The 23,069-nt window shown below is 37.8% G+C and overlaps 1 protein-coding gene across 2 annotated transcripts in view; it reads left to right on the forward strand.

Moving 5' to 3' along the window:
• The window catches only part of POLR3B (RNA polymerase III subunit B), a 72,767-nt gene that overhangs the window by 30,484 nt on the left and 19,214 nt on the right, over positions 1 to 23,069 (forward strand). For both annotated transcript variants that reach the window (XM_082279553.1, XM_082279554.1), the window contains exons 16-23: positions 1,715 to 1,868; positions 3,175 to 3,249; positions 4,009 to 4,107; positions 7,656 to 7,783; positions 14,639 to 14,848; positions 16,697 to 16,855; positions 18,293 to 18,410; positions 18,878 to 19,020. In XM_082279553.1, the coding sequence (XP_082135679.1) occupies positions 1,715 to 1,868; positions 3,175 to 3,249; positions 4,009 to 4,107; positions 7,656 to 7,783; positions 14,639 to 14,848; positions 16,697 to 16,855; positions 18,293 to 18,410; positions 18,878 to 19,020 (1,086 nt within the window). The remainder of the gene's footprint in view (positions 1 to 1,714; positions 1,869 to 3,174; positions 3,250 to 4,008; positions 4,108 to 7,655; positions 7,784 to 14,638; positions 14,849 to 16,696; positions 16,856 to 18,292; positions 18,411 to 18,877; positions 19,021 to 23,069) is intronic.

Below are 23,069 nucleotides of genomic sequence, written 5' to 3' on the forward strand. Positions count from 1 at the left end.
GCTGGGAAATTGAAGCTTTCTCAAATTTCAGCCCTGGTTTTAAGCTCACTTGCATAAATAGACACAAAAATATGTACAGTGAACTACAGGGTTTTTTTTTTTGGTTTTTCAGATATTGGCCAAAGGAGGTGTCGTTAATAAAGTACTTTTAAAAGAAAGTAACTGTTAAATTTGTAAAAAATTTACAAATTCAGATCTTCATTTACAGAAAGTACTTAGTTTTTTGTAATCTTTATATGTTTTTGTATGTGTTCGTGCACTTTAAAGTGCCTTAAAAACAGAAAGGAAACATCAAAACATCAATTGGTTACAAAGTTTAGCAGTGCTAGTTTCTTTAAAATTACCTTTGAAGGGGCATCTTGCTTTGTGCATGATTAGAACAATTAGACCTGGGAAAACAAGCCTTTCTTCTTTGTTATAAAGGGATGATTTGGCACACGTGCTTTGCATCTGCACATTCATGTTCGTTTTACAACTGATCTTACAGTGTTACTAAAACAACAGGTACTATGGTATCAGATTTCAAAATACTGACATTTTTAAAACTACAATTGTGATTTCAAAATAGCCTTTTGTCAGCAGCATCCACTTCCAGGGACTAGTATGTAACGTCTGTCACCACGGAGAAGTTCTCCGTTTACCCTTGAATTAAACCTCAGTTGTTCTTCAACCCTGCCTTTTCCCAGTAACATAAAAGCAACACTTGACCAAGCTGCATTCCTTTGCTCTGCTTTTCTGTAGCAGTATGTTAAAGATAAGGTTCAGTGAAACCACATGCACTCTCCTATGCCTTTTTTTATGGTCCAGAGGGGAGTGCAGAGCCAAAATATTGGACTCTTCCTTCACAAGCTCAGTGCAGTACAGAACAAGATAGTATGTTCCCAAATGTAGATGAACTAGTACTAAGTGAGGCAAGCCAAGTTACTGTTCAATCCACTGGTTTGTGGGTTTAATCCATAAAAAATTCTAACTTGTGGATAGCTGACTTGATCCTGATTTGAACTTTCGACCTAAGAAGGCAGATGATCGGTTAAGTACAAATTGTTTCTGTTGTCTTACAAGCTCACCCTTTGTCTTCTTTAAAGTTTTTAAAATGTGATCACAGTTATTTATTTTATATATTAAGATTACTTTAGTCAGATGACTCTTTAAATTACTTTTACTCTCTTGTTTGTTCATTGTGCATCAGAATACTTATGTCTGAGCTGAAGTGCCCTGCTAAGATAGCTGAGTTGAGCTAAGTACCTGAAAGAGAAATTCCGGTGCTGTTGTGAGTGATTGCATATATCAAAATATCAGGACTTTCTAAAATTTCTGACAAGGCAGCAGAGCAGTTCCTTGGTCTGTTCTTGCAAACCTTGAATCCATTTCAGTATAGGTGAAATTGCAGACTTCAGAGTTGTTAACTTTGCACCAACTGATGAATGGGCACTGGAGCAGAAGCATACTTGAAGAAAGCTGAAGATGCACATCATTTGGTTTCTCAAGCTGTTTGGAAGCATGCAGGTTGATGACTGGTGAAATTCTGACAATTCTGAATTGAGAGGAAAAAAGAGCCAATTCTTACTCATGTTAGAGAAGGGAAATTTTACAACAACTCATTATTTGCAAGAAGCAGGAAGTACTTCTGTGCATGTTACACATGACCAGAATTTGTAAACAGAGTTTTGGATGTGCAAAGGATGCACCAGGTGTTTCTTCTCTCTCTGAACAGGTAACATCCTTGGTGTCATACGTGATCACCAGAAATTAGTCAACACCTTTCGGATAATGCGTCGAGCGGGTTATATCAACGAATTTGTTTCCATCTCTACAAATCTGTCTGACAGATGTGTCTACATCTCCTCTGATGGAGGGAGATTGTGCAGGTAAACTTCTCATCAGAATTACCTCACTACTGAACTGGTTATAAACACTGCTCTATGCGCTGTAAATACACGGGGCTAAGACTTTCACAAGAACAGACTGAAGCAAATTCAGTAAGACTTGAGCATCTCTTTGCTCCTTAAATTGCCCTGATTCAAAACAGAGGCTGGAAGAAGCAGAAATGCTTCTTCAGGTTAATGAATATATGCATATTTTAGCATTGCCTGGCTGTGTGCGTATTCTGTGTGTACTTCAACAAAGCAGCTGTCACCACTAATGGTGGCATTCCACTTTATTAATTAAATGAATCTCAGAGCATGTTGAAAGCAGTTTGAGGCATGTCAGAGGCTCCAAAATAGTAAATGTACAAACTATCAATTAGTCACACCTGGTCAAGACATCCAGAGTAGGGGCATATTCAGTGGCAGAGAAATTACTTTTCCAGTCAGGGCTAATATATGTCATTTGGGAGATGGCAGTAAAGCTTCCAATTTTTAAAATAAAAGCAAGGGAAATCATGTGGATTTGCAAGGCTTTACCGAGTTTGCTTTGTGGCACCCCTCACCCTGCAATTGTTCAGATATCCCTATCAACCATTTAGAAGTGCTTATTAGTCTTCTAACAGTTATTTAGACTTCAGAGGGGACTCCACAAGTATCTTGTAGCTATTTGCTGCTCTTTATAAAAGCAACTTGTCCAAATAGCAACAGCCCTTGACATTGCCTTCTTGCATGCCATCCTTTGTGCCAGTGTTTTTGTGTGGTAGGGAAGCCTTCAGAGATCCATGTGCTGTTGAAATTTATGGATTCATCAGAGATCACCCATAGTAAATGCCTGTACTTTACATCATGTAGGCAGTGACAGAATGCAACCTTGCATGTGGACACTTGAGCACAAACTATTCACTTGCTGTTCTATAAAATCCCTGCAATAACCATGGTACTAAATGCTATTCGTAGCTTCGTAGGTTGGGAAATCTCACATCTTTTAAAGCCATCATCAAAATCTATATGTGAAACTTAGAAAATTTTTAAGATTTAAAGGGGAAAAAAATGGCTTTCACGTCAAAATTTAAGGCTTGATTTTCTGATACACTTTTAAAGTTATATCAAACTAAGGTCTGAATAGTTACTGATTGTATTTATGTGGATCTTTCAGTTAAAGGTTGATAAATTTTTTAAATAGTTTATAGAATAGGTTGTGCATAGTCAGGGTTCTTACTGTAAGTATAAATTAAGTTACCTGCCTAAGTATTTGCTATGGTAATCCTTTTTTTTTTCTTCTTTTTTTATTTTTTTTTTATTTCAGGCCTTACATAATTGTCAAGAAGCAAAAACCTGCAGTTACAAATAAGCATATGGAAGAACTGGCTCAGGGATACAGGTACACAATTCCAGCAGACCATATTTGTCTTCACCAAGTAAATACTGTGTGGAGACATGTCAGTCAGTATTTCACAGTCTTGGGGTTAGCTAATTAGGGAAGTCTGCTCTCCTATATAAATTCATCATCTCTGTACTGGAGATTTTCTGTTTAAAGTCAAATTAAGGCCAGTGGTCTTATTTTGTTACTGCTGTGAGATTTGGTAGGTACACAAAATAAATACATCTTACAGCCTCATCTTTCTGCAGGTGGAAGGTTTGAGGTAGTATCATCCTTCTCCTGATTGAAAAACACCTCACAGGAGTATCAACTTGATTGCCCTAAATTAGGCACATTCCGAGTTTTTTGGAAGTCCTTGCAAATTCTTAGTTTGTGTATTTTAAGAAAACCACACTTAGAGAAAGGCATTTAAATTTGGCCTAACTAAATTTCAAAAAACCATCATAAAAAAATCTCTCATCATGATTATCCCTATATTTGCCTACATTTACAGTGATGATGAGTACATATGGGAAGATTTTATTGAGTTGTTCAAGTAAGTAACATTCACCTGACAGACTGTGAAGTAGTGGATAGGCAACAGGATTAATTAAAAAAATACATTTTTCTTCAATATGTAATGTGCACAGAACTATACATGTAGAAGTATTTATTTGGTTTAACTTTACATATTACATTCCTTTAATATATGTACTAAGTATTTTATGCTTGCAGAAGTATGAGACAGTACTTCTAGTGTAATTTTTAATTTATCTGTAGGAATTTTGAAGACTTCTTGCATGAGGGCCTCGTCGAATATTTGGATGTGAATGAAGAAAATGACTGTAACATTGCACTATATGAAAATACAATCAATAAGTAAGTACACATTCAGTAACTGGTACTGGAAAAACTTTCATAGGGTAACTCTCAGAAATGCAAACATATAAATAATGTTACTGTTTCCACATGTACACACTGCTCCCTTGCTAGTGGTTGAAACTACTCCAGATGAAAGCTAAAGAAAGAAATCTGTCTGCACACATCCTAAATTATCCATGGCAAGTTACAAAAAATGGTTTAGGTTTTGGGAGATCTATTCCTGTTACTTACTCTCAAAAATATTAAATACTTAAAGGTATATTATTTCTTTCTCTGAATGTGGCGCTTTTTTTTTTGTTCTGTTCATTGGACTGCTCATCATAAGTAATTTTATCCAATAGGTATCCAGAAGGCAAATGGTTCCACATGTTTTTTGATTATGTTAGCGTATCAAGGTTGTTGTTTGGAAATTTCTCTTCTGGCTGTAGAGGGACCCTAGACACCCACTTTACAATAAGTGAAGTGCTGGAATGAGACCTTGCCTTTGACTTTTGGATGTAAAATAGGCCCTGATAAAAATATCTGCATCATTCTGTGTATTCTTTACCACATGTCTTAAGATCATTTTTGGTATGTGATTTTAATTCAGAAAGGTTTCCAGATATGTTAAGTTAAGTTTTCCACATATCTGAAGGACCTGCTTCTTTTTTTTTTTCACTCCTGTTTTCTGACTGTGGTTAAAGAGCCCACATTAAAGGAAGGATTCTTTTAAAATTTTAGTTCCTCCTATCTTTTTAATGGTTTTTAATGTTTCTCTGATGATATCCTGTAAACTGCAGCCTGCATATGAAATGCTAGAAATTATCTCCATGAAATGTTTGATCAGTAGATTTATGCAGAAAATTCTTTTTCTAAATAATCTGTCCTGGTCAAGTACACCTGGAAGCTAATAGAAATACATCATTGATTTCAGTGGAGCTAGATGAGACCTTCAATTATCTTTAACCTTTGCTAAATGTAATGCATTAACTCTGCTAATTAAATTGCATTGCTCCTACCCAGGCTTTTGAAGACTTCATCACTTTAAGAAATTACTCTTGCATGCTCTTGACTGAGTTCTGTATACATGAGCAAAGGAGAGTGCACACAATTGCTGTCATTTGTGCCAAAATAAATAACTTCCACAAAGCACCAGAGCTGAAAGTTTAAGTTACAGGACAACTGACTCAGCTAGGAAGGTTAATGGGAGTGCATCATATGAAATCACTGTTTAGTCCAAAAGAGGAGGAGAAAGTGAAGTTCCAGTAGACCAGTGTGAGGAAATGGCTCCACAACAACTGCCAGGAAGCTCAGAAGATTCTTGTATTGTCCATCAATTGTTTTGAGTTTGACTTCAGTGCTAACAGTGCCCTAAGTATCTGAGGTTGCATTGTATGAGCACATTGCTCCTTATGTTTGGTAATGATATTCCCTACATCCTTAACAGTTGAGTTGTGTACCCCCTTTCCCTGGATGATCATCTTGTGTTTTAAATGGTGTGACCATGTTGGTACAACTTGTTCTGGTAGTGCAACTGATACAACCCACTATTGTAAATATCCCACTAACATTCCTGCTTTTGTAGTATAGGCTTCTTTTAGCTGCAGTATCCTCTCTTTATTTTTCCAATCCAATTAGAGGGGTTTTCTTGGAAGTATTTGACTCTTGATGCATTCAGTTTCTTCTTTACACATTCGTAACTCTGCTTTTCAAACTTTTCAAACTGCTTTTCTTTCTTGGGCCTTGTTTCAGCAGTGGCATTTTTGACCTGCAGAAATTGAACTGCCCTGTAAAGTTTGAAGGTCTCCCACTAGCACTGTGGAATACTTCATGTGGTAGTAGGATCTGTGTAGGTTGCATCATCTTTGGTTGAAATAGGATTGACCTCACTGGAAGAAGACTTGTGTTGAGTACCCTGTATGCAAATGTATATCTGGTTCCATGCACTTGTACCCACTGAAGAAATTTGCAAACTTCACTATCAGTAAGTCTCGAGCCTCTGGTTTTACTGTCTGAAAAGTGTCAGCAGTTCTGTTAAGTTCTGCAAAATGGGGGAGCAGTCTCTGCTTCAAGTTTGCTACTTGTTCTTGAGACCATCTGCAATTACTTGACTGCAATTTGGGTTCTCCCACAAATATTTTCTTAAGACAGGCTTTAGTTAACATCGCAGCTTTTTGTCAAGTGGAGAAAAATAGTGGCTGTCCTCTGGCCAGCAGGTGATTTTTAGGTTGCTCAGGTGTACTTGTGATTTATAAAGATTTCTAGGACTGATAGATAGCTTTGTTGGCATACTCCTTAGGATTTCCATATCTATTTTTTTTCAGCTTTCAGATTTCATTATTCTTCCAGTAGTACATATGTTGTTTATCCAAGTTCCTGCTGGCACTTGTCTTCAGTCTGTATGTGCTTGTGGGTAATTCCTTAGCCTTTGTGAGCTTACCATGCTTGGCTGTCTTTTGACTGTTGCCATAATAAAGACTTTTGAGTCACTTCTTTGGCAAGGTCCTAAAGTTTAGCAATCAAAGTAATTTATTTAAATAATTAAAAGAAAGTCTTCCAAAAGACTTCCAAGAGAAGTCAAACATTAAAGATGGGATTTTCAGAATGCATTGGGTTTAGATGTCTGGGAGAAGCAATGTATGCATAAACCCAAGCTCTCTGTAATAAATCCAGGACATAAAAGACAGGCTTTGAATAGGTTTAGTTATAATCATCTGTATTTCATAATTCCCCACTTCCTAATTACTTATCTTGATTTAAATTCGTATCTGCTCTGACCAAGCATTATTGTACACTTCATCGTTAGTTATTAATCTCTCCACTTGCATCCCAATGCATGCTATGGTTTGTCTTTATTGAGCAGGACTTTCTCTTCTGAAGCTCATGCCAGGTAGAACAAATTGTCTCTCTGTCTTACTCATTTTCCCTGTCTTTTTACTTCTCATCAATACTGTCTTTTAATAACATAATCACTTCCAAAATATTTGCAGAGCTTTTCAAGTAGTGTTATATTATGTCATGTAGCCATGGCACTGGATCTGGTTTGGAGACAGATGTTTTCTCTTTAACTGATATAGCTGACCTTGGAAAACTAAAACAGTTTTTTTAATACCTGAATCTGTTGTGCTCTTCCTTCTTCCATCTCCCCAGTGGATTTCTGGATCTCTGAGATTAGTAATTTGATGCAGAGGGCTCTCATTACATGAGAAGACATTCCTTAAGGCATTTTGGGTCTTACTGTATAAACTGATGTTTTATTGTCTTACTCAGCTCCCTCAGGTTGTTGTTATCTGGAGGCTTTTCCTCCATTGTGGAATTTCATAAATCCTGATTTATTTCTCCTTCATTTCTTTTCATGTGGAAACACTTAAAGCCAAAAGAAAGTTGTTGGGTTTTTGTAATAAAAATAAAAATCCTGTAGTGAATCCATGTTTTGAGGTCCTACTGACTTACATTCTCCTGAACAGAATTGAATTTGAAGTGTTATGAGATATTGCTGACTTAAATATATTCTACAGAACTTGTTTGTTCACAAGCCTGCCATAATTGGTACTCTTTCTTTTAAGAGATACAACCCATTTGGAGATTGAGCCCTTCACACTTCTGGGTGTCTGTGCTGGGCTGATTCCGTATCCTCACCACAACCAGTCCCCAAGAAACACTTACCAGTGTGCCATGGGGAAACAAGCCATGGGTAAGACTTCATTTTTTATTCTTCTTTGAAACGTTATGTAGTTTTTGAAGCTATGTAGCAAAAGTGACAAACAGAAAATCTTTCTTTCCTGGTTCACAGGAAAAACTTTGCTAGGAAAAGTGAAAGACTACTTCCCTGGCTTTGAGACAAAAAGAATTTACCTCTGAAAGTTGAAAAACTTAATGTGAAAAAAGTACCTGTGAGGTTTACTTCATGAAGACCGTATCTGCAGATCTTAACACTTAAAAGAAAATTTTAATAAACTGGGACACTTTTGCTTTTTCTGTTGGGTTTTGTTGGAAATCATCCTGACTTTCAAGTTTTCAGCATATCTGCAGTATTGGCAGAGTGGGGATTTTTTTCTCTTTATGCTGCAATGTGCTGTGTGTTTCCAGACAAAAAAGAGTTAAAAAGTGTTCTCACAGAGAGAGACAGAGCATAGATTGAGGAGCATTTCTTTGACTGGTTGAGTAAGTGTCCTAAAAATAAATGTATCAGTAGTTAGCATTGATATCAGAGAACGAGAAGAATCAAGTGTGAAAGAGAGTGGTTAGTTATTTGAACACTTTCTGCAGCCATAGTTTAGATTTTGGGCTTTTGCTGTTTTGCATGAAGAGGCTGAGTAATGGCTTAGCAAAGTGACTGAAACAAAACTAATTTTCTGATCACTTATTATTTCATTTGACAGTGTCATATCTGGTCATTAAAACCCAACTGTTTTGTAAATTTGCTGTTGGGGGTAATTGACGGCAGTTAAGTTCTAATCCTTTCTTTAATACTCAGCTAAACCAGTATTAAAGTGTCCAAGCCTATGGCCTGTGATCAAGGCAGAGTGAGTCCCAAGGAGAGCCTGAGCAGTCGTACATCAATTCAGACAGCTGCATTCAGACTGGTGCTCTACATGCCAGTTTCATGCCTTGAATTGATGGCTTCCTTGCAAGTTGGGAGCTACAGTAGCACAACTCTGTGTCATGAAGAAACTGCCACTTCAGTTAGGTTTACTAAAGCATTTATTTTGTGCTGTGTGCTCAAAGCTGAAACACTGCACCTTTTGTGAGACTTCTCCAGCAGAATTAATAGCAAAGTAACTGCCTTATGCTGAACTGTCATGTTGAGCACATGAAAATGGCAGAAAGTAGCAAGATGCATGTCCTCTATTTAATTTTTTTTTTTTAAGGGTGGGTGGGTGGAAAGAGGAGCAATGCAATCTTTTTCCTTACAGTTCTCCCCCATCCCATTATCTTTCCCCCACCCCTGAGTCTCTATTTTATGACTATTAGTCTCAGAAGGTTTGGTTAGTTACCACACACAGTTAAGCAGGATCAGTGTGTACAGAAAGCCAATTCAGTATCTGTGGAGTTCTTTTGTAGTTTTCTGTGTGAAGGTTTTTTTCCCGTTTTGTTTTGAGTGTCATTTGCAATTCATTGTCTGTGTTTTCTGAGGTTGGTGTATTCAGCTGCTTTGACCCTAGGTCTTGCACATTTAGCTCCTTGGATACAATCCTCTGACGTTCCTGCTGACGCTAGGAACACAAAAGCCATTGAATATCTTGAGCAATAAAAAAAGCCTTTGTTTCAGTTTGTTATGACAAAACACCTGACTCAAAGAATAAGCAGCTAGATAAAAGTAATTTTTAAAAGTTGGCACATGACTTGAGCTATATTTTGCTCTATCTGAAGTGTCTGCAAACACCTGAAGCTTTTTGTAATAACTGCTTTAAAAAAAAGCCACAATGAGTGGCAATATGTAGGGGCAGAGAAGATTTTTTTGTACACTTACCGATCAGGTGAGACCTAGACGGTATTCCTGAAACATTGCACATACTTTTTTCTGTTTATTTTGGTGAAGAGATGTGATGTAGTGCTTCAGACTCCAACCTTTAATTAACCATCCACTTTTTGTGCTTTCTTTCCTTGTACTGAAATTGCAGAGCAGCTCCTCGTCCAACACTGCCATGTGGAAAGTCTCATGTCCAAGTCCTCTGTGTCACTCCCTTGAGTGTCAAAACCTGGGGCAGTGCAGGGAGCCCCGGGGTTCAGGCTGGGAAAGGAGAGCCTTGTGCTTGTCAACACTGACCCCCACCCCCTCTGGCCGCATCACAGGGCTCTGCCAGCTGCTTTGGACAGTCTGTGAAAGCACAAGTAAATGGAGAGTGGACAGCAGAGATTCCAGTGAGGCCTGTAATCAAATGTCCCTGACAAGTGTTAGGTCCTAAAATATTAATGTTTCCTCAGGATAGTATTACATAGCCTGAAAAATACCTCCCTTTCATGGGTACATGAGTCATCTCGTTGTAGGAGTAGGGCTGTGCTGAGTGACCAGACTGAATTTCAGTAAAATTAAATTGAAATTAAATCTCTCACTTTTGGCATAGATAATTTACCATATGTTGCAGGTTGAATTGTAAGACTGAGAGGAAGTTAGCTAGTAAATATAACAGCAGCTGCAAGGACCTCAGTTGAACGTTCACATTTCAGTGCAAGGTTAACAGTTGTACCTTAAAATCTCAGCAATATTTAAGATGAAAATACAAGAGTTTGTATTGTTTGCATTTAATGTGTTGGTGAAATAACGCTTAAGAGGATCAAAGGCTTCTACAGTTAGAGAAATAGTTCTAAATTGAGCTTTTTAATTCCATTAAGACATAAAAAAACAGTTTTACACATTGTACATCTGTGACTGTGTAAAAGCCTAATATGAGGAATGAAAACATACAGTTTTCCTGCCAGTAATCCCCCATATTGCACATGCACATGTGCTGCTGTGAAAGTGCTGGTGTGGGTACACAAAGCAAGCTGTACACTCAGAGCCCTACTGTGCACTGCAGCTTCAACCCAAATGGCATAACACAAGTCTTGACTAAGGAAAGGAAGGTTTGGGTGTTGATTGTTACTTTAGCCTCTGAAAGAAAAGGAAGTATTTGAGGGGACCAACGTAAGTGGGTGAGAACTTTGTTCTAGAAGCTTATTGTGAAGCAAAAACTTTGATATTACAATGAAAAAGCCTCTTGCTGTATCATATACATTCTGCTTTGCTTCTGTGAAGTAGGAAAGTCCTTTATATGCTGCTCTGCCTCACACTGTAGCCAGCTGAATGCATTAAAATTGAGTTGAGAAGATAAATATACTTCAAGGAACTGAGTGCTGGGGGTTTTGGACAGTTGCGAAAGCTCTTTGGTGGACTGAGAGTCAGAGTCCTCCCAAATTTTGTACAGCTAGCCTAGAGGCAGACAATCTAAACAAACCTTAAAGCAAAACCAGCTGTTGCTGGTCATCACAGCTGGATCTGGGTGTGCTGTGGCCACAGCTCTGTTCTGCCACTGCTCTTTGAGGAGTGTTTGTGCTCTGGGACACGATCTCGTTTTGACACCTCTCCTCTCCTCGGTAGTAGGCACAGAGGTACTGAGGCAGAAATGAGCCGAACTACTCCCCCCCCAACCCCTCTAATTTACCCATAATCTTTTTAACCCACCCCTTAATCTTTCTACTTTGAAAGGAGTATTTCCAATACTTAATGTCCAGATCACTTAATGCATGTACTGTAACAATCTGTCTGACCTGAGTTGGAGTCCCCTCCACAAGGTTTATCGCAGCATTTAGAAACTGTACTTCTTCCTCTCTTGCTTTGTGCTCATATAAAAGGACAGAATCATAGAAAATCCATGGTGAAAACAGAGGAAATACAGAATTAGAGCAATTCTTTTCTTGGCTTGTGCAGTAATAGCCCTTTTGGCTCAAGTAGATTGATTTTTGTGTCCTTGTTAATTTTGATTGTACAGTTTAGTGTTGTAAGTAATACACCAGAGAATTGGATTAATGCTTATTTTAGCTGGCTGTTTGTTCTGGTGAGTTCTCAAAACTTTCAGCATCGGAATAACAATGCCTTGTTTATGCTAAATATCAGTAGGTAGTGTTTTTATAGTGATTATTTCACACTAAAGGATACTCAAATGATTCTTAAAAAGAAAAAAAAAACCTGTCAGGAAACGGAAAAAAAGGAAAGAATGCACACGTGCATTCACAATGTATCAAGTACTGAGAAAAGCAAGAAAATGATCTTTGTTGTATCCAGGTCAACCTTGTGTGTTTTGCTTTAACCAGGGCTAATTACCAATGAAAAAAATTGGTTCTTGCTGTTGGGCTAATTATAAATGCGAGTCATTGTGAGCAGGGTTTGTTATGGTGAACTTTAATTATACTTTACTTTTGCTTGGTTGTTTGGCTGGAGCAAACAAGGGCTCTGTTCTTTCAGAGAGAAAACAGAAATAAAGCTAGTGACTTCCTTCATTTCAGCGCCCACACAGAGGGCTCGTCCTAACGCACCAGTCCTCTGAAGAGAGCTGCTGCTTTATTTGAAATAAGCAGATTGTGGTTTGAGGCTGTGGTTTGTTAGCCCAGTTTAGAGAAAGCATTATTTGTATAACCCTTAAATCCTAGCAATTAGGAATAATACTGCTGATATATGGCATGCTTTTTGGCTAATTTATTTAATTTGTGCTCTAGAATCACTCTCTAACCAGTGTTTTTCCTGCTAGGATATCTGTCATTGATATATATGTATATGTTTTCCATTTGATACAGCATTCACCTCCTGAAGAATAGCCTGAATACAGTTCATTATTGAGGCTCACAATCTCAGTAATGTCAGTTGCTTCTGGCTCCCAGACAGTAGCAGTTCTGTTAGGCTTATCTGAACTGCTGAGAAAAATGCCAGTTTTGAAATACATGAAACATTTGTAAAGAAATCATTTGTGTTACCTGAAATATGTAAAAGTGTCGTCTGAAATCCTTGATGTATAGGGGACTTCCACAGATTGTTACTGGGGTGTAAAGGACACCCTTAAAGTGTAAAAGATGGGTAAAACTGGTGCTTCAGACCTCATCCTGTCTTAGCATCCCTAACCAGTGAACCATAGCAGGTACAGCATCTCAGAGGAGAAAAAAATTGCAAGCGTTTTGAAAGTGAAGTTTGTCGTGACTTTCTCTTGGAAAGAGTTCTCTCAACACCAGAAAAATGTACCTATCTGTGAAACATTTAAGCTGAGCTTCACTGCAACCTATCCTGAAAGGACACAAATTATTCATTCTAGATACAGAGGGGGAAAATGGTCTAAACCTCTTAAGTTTTTGATTTGTAAGCATATTTTCTTATCTGTATACTAGGAAAACCAGAGGTTTTGAGTCAAAAGTAGATTGGGAACAATGTCTAATTGAATTCTAAGATAGTATCAGAGATAGTGGGGCCTTCAGGTGGTGGGCCTTGCAGGGTGAGACTGCAAAGGTCTTCAGTGTTGAGGAATCCAGGCCCTACCAGCTTGTGTCTTACTGGAGACAAAAAAATACTTTTCATGGATGATTATCCAAGAAAAAGACAGAAAAGCAACTACTAAAAAGCAAGAGACAAGTAAAGCCTGTCAACTCTGCCAGATTTTTTTTGTCATTTGAAAATGCTGTGCCCACGTCATTGAATCTACTTTCTAGAACCAGGGAAAGTCCAGGCCAGCTGTAACAGTTCATTTTCAGATGGTAGCTGTTGAGCTCTCTCTCCATTCTTGTCCTTGGGAAGGGTAGACCTGTTGTGGTTTAGGAGAGAGAGCTTAGTGCCAAGGACAGGATAGGTCTTTGGAAATGGTTTTATAGTTTGATTTTCTAGACATTTTATGTAAATGGGAATTGCAAGTAGGTGCATGGAAAATGTGAAGCTGACCTCCCTAGTGAGCAGATTTGTGTTCAGATGTGCTTCCTGGCTATGTGAAGTCTTCCTTATACACTGACTGCCTTGACCTTTCCAAGAAAGCAGCCAGACTCTGAAATTGCAGGAGAAAATGGAAGGGTTTTGAAAGACTTACATCCTAAGCACAAGTACTGCAGAATATTTAGCACTTAAAACTTTAAAATGTTAACTTTTCAGACTGTAATTTCTGAATTGCTTAGAGACATAGCATAGTCTTGGTACAGCAAACTCCAATAACATATGATTGCCTTAACTTTTGTTCTGCTACACAACGGTTTATGTTTCCCTGCTGGGTGTTAATTATTTTTTCCTCAGATTTCAGGAGACACTTTGGCATTCTGATGGGACAGGGCCAAAAATTTCAGTCTCAAGCTGGGAGGTCTATACAAAAGGTTGAATTCTGAACTGTAAATTTAAAATTAATTTCATGTAAAAAGACAAATATATTACGAGTAGACTTCTACTGTAGTCTTTCTATCAATGATGCTTCTAATTTCAGAAAATAAATCAGACTTGGCTGCTGCTAGTGGTGTGCTTTGTTAATACTTTGTCACATTCTAACACAGGCTGCTGTTGAACTAATTATTGCCCAAAAAAGGAAGGAAATGTGATGTTGAGGATGAAGAGCTTGATCCACAGTTTCTCTTGAACTCAGCAATAGTCTTTCTGTTGATTCTCATGAAATTTTGGATCAGGTCTCTGAAAGACAAGTTGAACTCCACAAAAAAACCCAAACCTGGTGGCTATGAGAACAATAAAAGGAAACTTCATACTTGCAGGATTCAGTGTTGTGATTAAAAAAAAAAAATCTTATTTGCATTTAGTCAAACAGCTTTTATTTCTTTTGTTATTGTTCTTTTTATATTGATGTTTAGTTTTTTCCTCTTTAAGAGAAAATGAATAATTCTTCTGGAAGCTTAAATTAAGAAACTATTTACATATTTATTTAAATATAATAATGTAAAGTTGTTTTGGTTTGGATTCTTTTATTATTTTTTCCCCTTCTTTTCTTGAAGAATTTCTGTGTGATTTTAATTAATTTGCTTTTTGGTGATTTTTTACCCAAAACATTTCTAGAATAGTCACTAATGTTCACTGCTTTTGTTTTTCTTTTACATGCAGGTACTATTGGATACAACCAAAGAAACAGGATAGATACTCTGATGTATCTGCTAGCCTATCCACAGAAGCCAATGGTAAAAACAAAAACAATAGAACTGATAGATTTTGAGAAACTCCCTGCTGGACAGAATGCCACAGTCGCTGTGATGAGCTACAGTGGCTATGATATTGAAGATGCTCTTGTCTTAAATAAGGCCTCTTTGGACAGAGGTAAGATCCATCAACTCTTTCTCACTTCTCCAGTGTGTGTTCCAATATATATTCTTATAAACTTGTTTTCTCCTTGTGTTATCTTTTAGTAACTTTTATTGCAGTTACGAGCATTAGATCTCCAGTTAAGAAATTGAATTCCCGAACTGCTTTGAATGCTTTTGTTTGTTTTCTGTATTAGTGATTGTAACTCCATGCATACAATAGTGTGGTGAAGTTGCCAACATGCATATAAACTTCTGAGTCAGGATATTGTAAGACAAAAAGGCTAACTTCTGACCTCAAATAAAAAAGTGTAAGTACTTAGTTTACCAGAAACATAAGGCATGAGTTAATCTGTTCTGTTGGGCTTGCTTTTTAGATGGTTGCCTGAACCTTTGTTCATTACTAACAGAGAGGTCTCATTATTTCCACCAGTAACAAAAGCAGTAGATGAAATTAGACTTGTGAATGTATTTAGGAAAGGAATACAACCCGAGGCAGTTTGTATCTTTGGGAACTTGGTGTTCTGAGGGTGCAATAGCAGTATTGCCTACTTTCTGAGAGAAAATAATAGTATTGTCTAAAGCAAAATAATCTAGTGTTTATGCAGAGCCAAATTAATTAACCTGCTTTCTTAAAATACCAAATCTGTGGTGCAGTGTATGTACTAAAAGTACATAAGTACCAAAGGGAAGGTTAACTAACAGGGGCCCATGTCTGTATAGGTCTAGCCTGTCTCGCACTCTCTACACTTCTTCAGCACTTCGTGTTAATGCTGCTGAGGGCTCGAGGAGAGTTGCCTGAAAACTTAGTCTCTCTTCTCTCCCTTTTCTAAATAAATTCCTATGAAAGCAGGCGTAGTGCAGTGATCAAATTGGTTTTAGTTTCGGGTGGCCAAAATCAGATTCTTCCATCACTTTATTCCCCCCCTCCCCAGCTCCCTTCCTCCTAGTTGCTAGGCAGCAATAATAGTATTCCTAGACATGTATCTTTGGCATTAATGTCTGCTGCATTTAATTTATGCCTCCTTTTCTAAAACAACAACAGGCATGATTTAAAACTGAATGTTTTCTTTTCTGGTAGACTGGTAACATTTAACAGGGACTGTGGTGCTTGTCAGGAATTACTTGACATAATCTAAAGATATAGATGTACTGTATGTGGCCACAACCATCTTTCAAATGAACTAAAATAAGGCAGGATTATTAGCAAGCCTTGCTCTTGGCTCTCTGCAATTCTAAATGTGATTAAAGTCTTTAGTATCGTGGTTAGTTGCTGTACTTGTAGAGAAATTCCAGAGATTCTGCTTTTCTCATCTAAAGCCCAAAACCTGTTATTTTATAATAACAGGTAATTCAGAATTCTTTCAGCTGAGGGAAGAAAGAGTAATGGGTTGATTATACTAAACACTTGGTCAGTACTTTCCTGGTAGGCTATCTTATGCCAGCCACAAACACGAGTAAAAGTTCAGGTTTCTTAGACCTCATGAAAGGAAGAGGTGCTGCTCTCCCCCTGTTACAGTCTCCTCTCCCATGTTACATCTTCCTGGAGACCACAAAAACGATTCAAGAGAAATGATGTGTGCATGTATGTGCAGAGATACAGAGGCAGATTAGCACAGTTCAGGATTAGACTGTAGTGCAGTATCTAAAAAAAAGCAGCATACACAGTCTGATGTTTAAATTGTGCACCACTAGGTACCCATGTACAACGTTATGCATATTCAAGCTAATGAATAATCTAACTAATGAAAAATATTTCAGATTCTGTAGCTCAGCAGGTGGATCAGACTTCTTGGTTCATTCTGATCATGTGTTCTAAAGGATCTTTGAACTCCTAGGCAGATGAGTTTGTGTTCCATTTTAGGTTTCGGGAGGTGTCTTGTGTACAAGAATGCCAAGTGTACGCTGAAGCGTTACACAAACCAGACATTTGATAAAGTGATGGGGCCGATGCTGGATGCAGCTACCCGTAAACCAATCTGGCGCCACGAGATTTTAGATGCTGATGGTATCTGCTCTCCAGGTAGGTCAGACTGCATGTTCACTCATGGCATGGTCATTGTCTAAGTGGAAATTAATGTTCTGTCAGTATTTCCTGTGCACCTTGTTTTATACTTAGCGTTTGGGGAGGTTTTTTGTCTTGAAGATGACACCATTGTAATGGAAAATTTTAAAAAGTTGGTTCCTGAAAGCAGCATGTTACCAGTCATTGGTGGGGGGTGGGAGTGGTTTATGCATGAAAAAAGGTAGCTTTATACTTAAGTGGAAGAGTGAGTCTTCAATAATGTGAATCTACTGAAGCGTTAGAATTTGTATTGTTGTATTCCCAAACTGGCAAGTTTTTAGTACCGTAGCTCTATCCTGTTTGTCTGTCATGTACTGTTGTTTTCATAAGGATAGAGATAGATTTCTTATTATTTTGATTTCATGTATCAAAATCTCCTAGCAAGATATCAGTGAATGCAGTTGTTTGAGGAAGTAAAACCTTGTGGTTTTAACACTTTAGAAAGATGTTTTGAGAGAGATAAGAAAATAAATAAATAGAAATACAAAGATAGGTGTATGACTTTCCAGCGGTAATAGATTTGAGAAAGAATCCTCCCATACTGTCATCCTTTAGTTAGAAAATGGCTTAATAGATCTGCTAAGATCTAGTAAGAAATGTGTCTTAAAGGGCACTAAACTTAATTCCATTATAGTAGCACAATTGGGTCAATTTTGCTCTTCAACACATCACAATGGAGCTTTCAAAGTTAATTAAGAAAAAAAGGCAAGAATCTTCTGAAGTATTGGATAGATAGGACTGGGCTGGACTCCAGACTGAGACTGTTCTCAGCATGTAGGTAAAAACCTATTTGAGATAGTTCATGTGGACAGAAGAGAAACAGGCTGAAGTTCAGTGTAATTTAGTGGAGGAGGTGGGAGGTAGGTACTTGGTGTGCAGTTGTATCACTGGGCATCTTAGTGATCTGGTTTTCAATGTAAAGGGCAGGATAGGGGAATGGAGCAGGGAAAAGCTGTGTATGACACCAGTATCAACAGAAATATGTAAATGCAAGGAGAGATTGAGAGTAGTCTTGCACAGCTCACTGTGGAATGGTGGGCTGTCCCAAATTTAGGTGTGAATTTCTAAAATTTGTCATTTAAAGTGTTCCCTGTTAATTTTCTCCATACTTAGAGCAGATGACTTCAGATGGTTTTGTGCAGTCTTTTGACCCAGGGTATGGTGAATAGCTGTTCTCATAGTGCACCCAGCATGCTAGCTGTTCGGATTTGGTTTACCAAAGAAAGCTGGTTTAGTGATTCTCTTACCATTCAATATTTAATAAAATAACAGAGCATACTTCTTGGGCGTATTCCTCCCAGTTTGTCTTCCATCTTACTTTCTTTTTTAAAAGCTTGAAATATATTTCTAACACAGACACATTTTCATGGTGCTTTTTCTTCTTGTTCTCTGTAGGTGAAAAAGTAGAAAATAAGCAAGTCCTTGTGAACAAATCTATGCCAACTGTGACGCAGACACCTCTGGAAGGAAGCAGTGTGCCTCAGCAGCCGCAGTACAAAGATGTGCCAGTAACGTATGTTACAATATAACTTTAGAGCTGGGCAAATTACATGAAGGAGAGAGGTGTTTGAGAAAATACTCAATTCTAGAAAACTCCCTTCTTCAACTATATTTGGCTTTTGTTTGTTTAATGGAAGATCAAGAAATTTGCAATATATGAGAAAGTTTTTGCTGTCAAGAAGAGCCCATGAGAAAAAAAATATACCTTGTTCTTTACAAGTTCAGCTTAATTCTCCCTTAGTTCCTATTGTAGCTCTTAAAACTTTTTTTTCCAGAAATAGGCTATACTCTGGAACTTCTATGTAAGCATATATACATAAACATATATATATATATATATAATCTTTTCTCCCCATATATAAGTTCCATAAAGATTACAGTTTGGTCGGGAGCCTACCAAGATAGTATAATACAGATAGTTGTCTGTAACTTGTGTTTGGTTCATAGAAATAAAATTAATGTTCTGGCTTCTTTTGCTAGCTACAAAGGCGCCACTGATTCTTACATTGAAAAAGTAATGATTTCATCAAATGCCGAAGATGCTTTCTTGATCAAAATGTTGCTGAGGCAAACCAGACGTCCAGAAATTGGAGATAAATTTAGCAGTCGTCATGGGCAGAAAGGTAAAGGACACATTTAATAAAAATAAATTCATGTTGTATATGCCTACTATACATACATAATATCATCATGTATGTTTCCATTGATTGGTTCAGATCTTTTATGAATACAGTGATAGAAGCCCGTATCCCTTTTTTTGATTAAGTTCACCTAATTCAGCAATGATGTTACTGAAACAGAGAAGTATTGGCAAAAACAACTCTCGGTTGATCTATGAATCTGGAAAATACAGTAGTTGCCCATTTTAAACAAGAACAGGTTTTGAGGTTTGGTTGGGCTTTTTTCCTAAGTGAGAATTTGGGTTTAGGTGATAGATTTGTCTGTGGGTTATCAAGGGAGAGACTGGAGAGATTCTGAATGGACAGAAAAGATGAGAGATGAAACTGAGATGTTTGCAGGTCGGTACAGACATTCTGCTCTAAAGGCAAGACTGCAGGTAGATAGCTCAGGACCATGGTGTAAAAGGGAAGCAAATCAGGAACACAACTAGGAGTGCACCAGCAGAGAGCAGAAAGAAAGGGAGAATGTTTTTTAAAAATACACCTGGGATGTGATCTGGAGCACCTCTGGATCTTCAAACCAAAACCTGAAAATGAGTACCTACTAGGAAGCTGTTGGTGGCATGCAGTTCTCAAGTTCTAATGTTACTAGGAAAATGAAAATCAGGAACCTTCTTCCATATCTGCTGAAAAAAAGCAGTGAACTCCCTTTGACCTGAATGTAAAAAAATATGAGTCTCAGATCATCCTCTGAATCTCAAAAGAGTTGGAAGAGTGTTAAGAAAGAAGTGACTGAAAACAGTCTGACTGTAACCAACTTAAAAGCATGTTTTGTTCCTATTGGTGTCAGTGTGGGACAGGTTTTGACACATTCTTATCATTCTGTAGTCTTGGAAAATCGAGATTTGTAGTATTCACAGCATGACCTTCTGCCTTAGTGTATGTGCCGTGCTATTACCTGAGCATTGTTAAATTTTTAGGTCTTATTTTGGCTTTAGAACATTCCTTGGTCTCTTGTCAGATGTGATGGAGAGGCAAAGAGGTTGATATTACCAAATCCTTTCTACTGCAGCCTGTACACCCCTTGTGATCCTGTCTTAATAACTACTGGCCAGGTGTAACTGAAGTGAAAGGCTGCATCCTTGTCATGAGATACAGAGCTAACCACAGTAATCCACATTTCTGTAGCGTCCAGGTTAGGTGGTCAGGACATCTACCTACAGCAAACCTGTCAATCAGAAGAGATAAAATGGGTGCAAAAGGCAGTAGTTGATCACAATGACAGCTGTTACTAGATGTTGCTTCAAGTTTGTGTGTTATCTGTTAAGAGTACCTAATACTTGCTAATACTTTCTCAGTACTTCCATCTCTCTCCCAGGTCACTTGTAATTCCACAGTGTCTTTCCACAGACCCACAAAACTGGTTTTTGAAGCTCTGTGTTCTCAGGGAATACTTCCTTTGTTTCTGTTGTTACTAAGGAAGAGAAACTCTTCTGATAAGCACTGAAATATTTTTCTTGATTTTATATGGCTTTTGATCTAAAAATACAAAGCTATTCCCACAGAGTCCCCAAGTGATTTGGAAACCAGTACTGTTGAAGGTTTTAAAAAAGTAAAGATGCAGCAGTGCATACTTGACTTTCCTTATAAAATTGAGTCAAGTTCTTACCCTACAGCCTTACAGGATAGTTTTGGTAAGTGAGGGGAGGAAGATCATTAGCTTTAGAGGCAAACAGAAAGAGTTGAGCAATTGGAATGGTTCAACTGCCCCATTCTTTCCTTTTCTTAAGGAAGATCCTCCTCCAGCAAAATTTTGTATAGATTCTCTTTCAAATACTTATTTAGTCTCGTACACGGTGAAGTTGTGCAGTGCTTAAAAGCCTGTGAGCACTGTTAGGGCAGCACCTATTTCTTGATGTAGCTTTGTCTAATTGGACCCTTCTCCTTATAAGTGGTATGCATTTTAGCATTTTAGCAGCAAGTTATTATATAACAGTACAATCAGTACTGTGCAGGACAAATTTTCTTATTAGAATATTTTTAAAAATCCTGTGAATTATATTAAAGAAGCCTCTTGGTTAATCATGATAAATATTTGCAGGGATTTGCATGAAAAATTTAAGCAGGTTAGGTTTTTCTCCTAGTTTAAGCTATTAAAATGCACCTGTTGAAATAGTTGAACAGAATGTAAATAGAACTGATTTTCATATCCCTCCAAAAATTAATAAAAAGAGTGCTCCACAAATGTAGAACCCACGAGTGAGAAGAATGACAGAAGGAAGCAGAATTGTGTCAGGTAGGCTGCAGTATGGCTTTAGGGTGCTAAGGGCCTTCCATATGACAAAAGGAACATAAGACATCTAACAGCCTAGAGCAAGCAACTACCTGTGGAAATCCCAGGGTGATGAAAAGCAATATCCTAAATGCTGTAGGAAACTTTAAGGGCACCTATAATTATGCCTGGCATTTCATCAGGTTAACAGTGGCTGATCACCCAGTGTCTGTGCTTGGGACCTATAGTAATAATAAGCCAAACCCATCAATTATTTAGAATGTCACTTTCAGCTTGGTTTTGGAGATAGGAGCAGGAACATTGCAATGGAGTTACATTGTTACAGAGTTTGCAGGCATGTGCCTGTAGCTGTCCTGTACATCAATCTATAGTAATCCCTTGTGATCAGAGGAGTGATCATATTCCAAATTATTACATTTTGCTAGGACTCATTTACTAGCCTTCCTGGCAATAAACCTCTCAGTTCACTGGCTTGTAGTGCATTATAGAAAAAGATGTAACACTAAACAGGAGAAAGGAGAAGATAACTTTTGGTAGATACTAAGAAAAAAATACTGACAAGAACAGTGGAGTTCACTGTTTTGCAGCTTAACTGTACAATGAGGAAGCCAATACTGACAATAGCAGGACTGGAGAAAAGGCATGAAAAGGAGAGGCAGAATCTCCTTTGAGAGCTTTTTAACATTGCATCTAGTACCATCCTCTGACATCAAACTGGGGAAGGATCAGTCATATCAGAAGAATATAGACAATCATGAAACAGAAATTATAATACTAACAGTTTAACTTTTTCTATTGAGAGAATTTTTAATTAGCTCTGAATTTATTCTCTCGTCTTGGTCTGAATGCAGGTGATTACCACTTCAAGTTTAATTTGTGACTTATCTTTAAGCCTGTCATAGGGCCACTTAAACATGTAATGAGCTTAAACTAGCAAGTACCTTGGTTCACTGAGAAGGAGGAAAAGCATATGTCTATCTGCTTTACAGTCTTTTTCATGAAATATTTTTATTTTCTAGAAGGAATGCATGAAGATGAAATTTGATTTCAGGGAATCGTAGTAGTAGTGGGTTCTAAATAATGAAATATGTGCAAAATAAGAGATTGCACAAACCACATCTCAAACTTTTTGATGGGCTTTTTGCTGTATTCCAAATTGATATGTATTTCAAAGCTGTGCTTTGTCACTGGAGCAGAAGGAAGCAGAGTAAGGGAATTAGAAAGCGTCTGGGATACAACAGATTAAATCTCACAAACCAGCTTTAGCCTTTTGTTACAGAAAAGCCTTTCATTAAATATGTAGGTAGATTTTGTAGGCCTCTGTAATAATACAGATCTATGTCACTGCCTCTGTATTTGCTGCCTTCCTTGTGTCCTCTCACATGTCAACATGGTATTGGCAAGGGTCACCACTTCTGGCCTGTCCACCACACCCTCTTTTCACGTGCGTCCGTTGTTTAAGTACACTCCTTCCAAGATGCCTGGAAAAGGTTGCCTGTCCTTCAGTGCCTCTCAAGAAAGAAGTATATGGGGAGAAGGAAAAAAACCCAAGCAAATGAGGCCACCATGTTGTCTTCTGAAATGCAAATATTTTGCTTTATTTTAATATTAATCTTCAAACTGGATGTTGCAGTAAGATCTTTGAGTCTGGGACTGTCTCTATAGCCTGTAAAGTCAGTAAGCTTCTAGTGTCTCACAGATAAATCCTCTCTGGTGGTTGTCCTGAACTGCAGGACTTTGTTTTCACTGTGTTGCATCA

Source organism: Coloeus monedula, assembly GCF_965178545.1.
Source record: "Coloeus monedula genome assembly, chromosome: 4".
Lineage (NCBI taxonomy): Eukaryota > Metazoa > Chordata > Aves > Passeriformes > Corvidae > Coloeus > Coloeus monedula.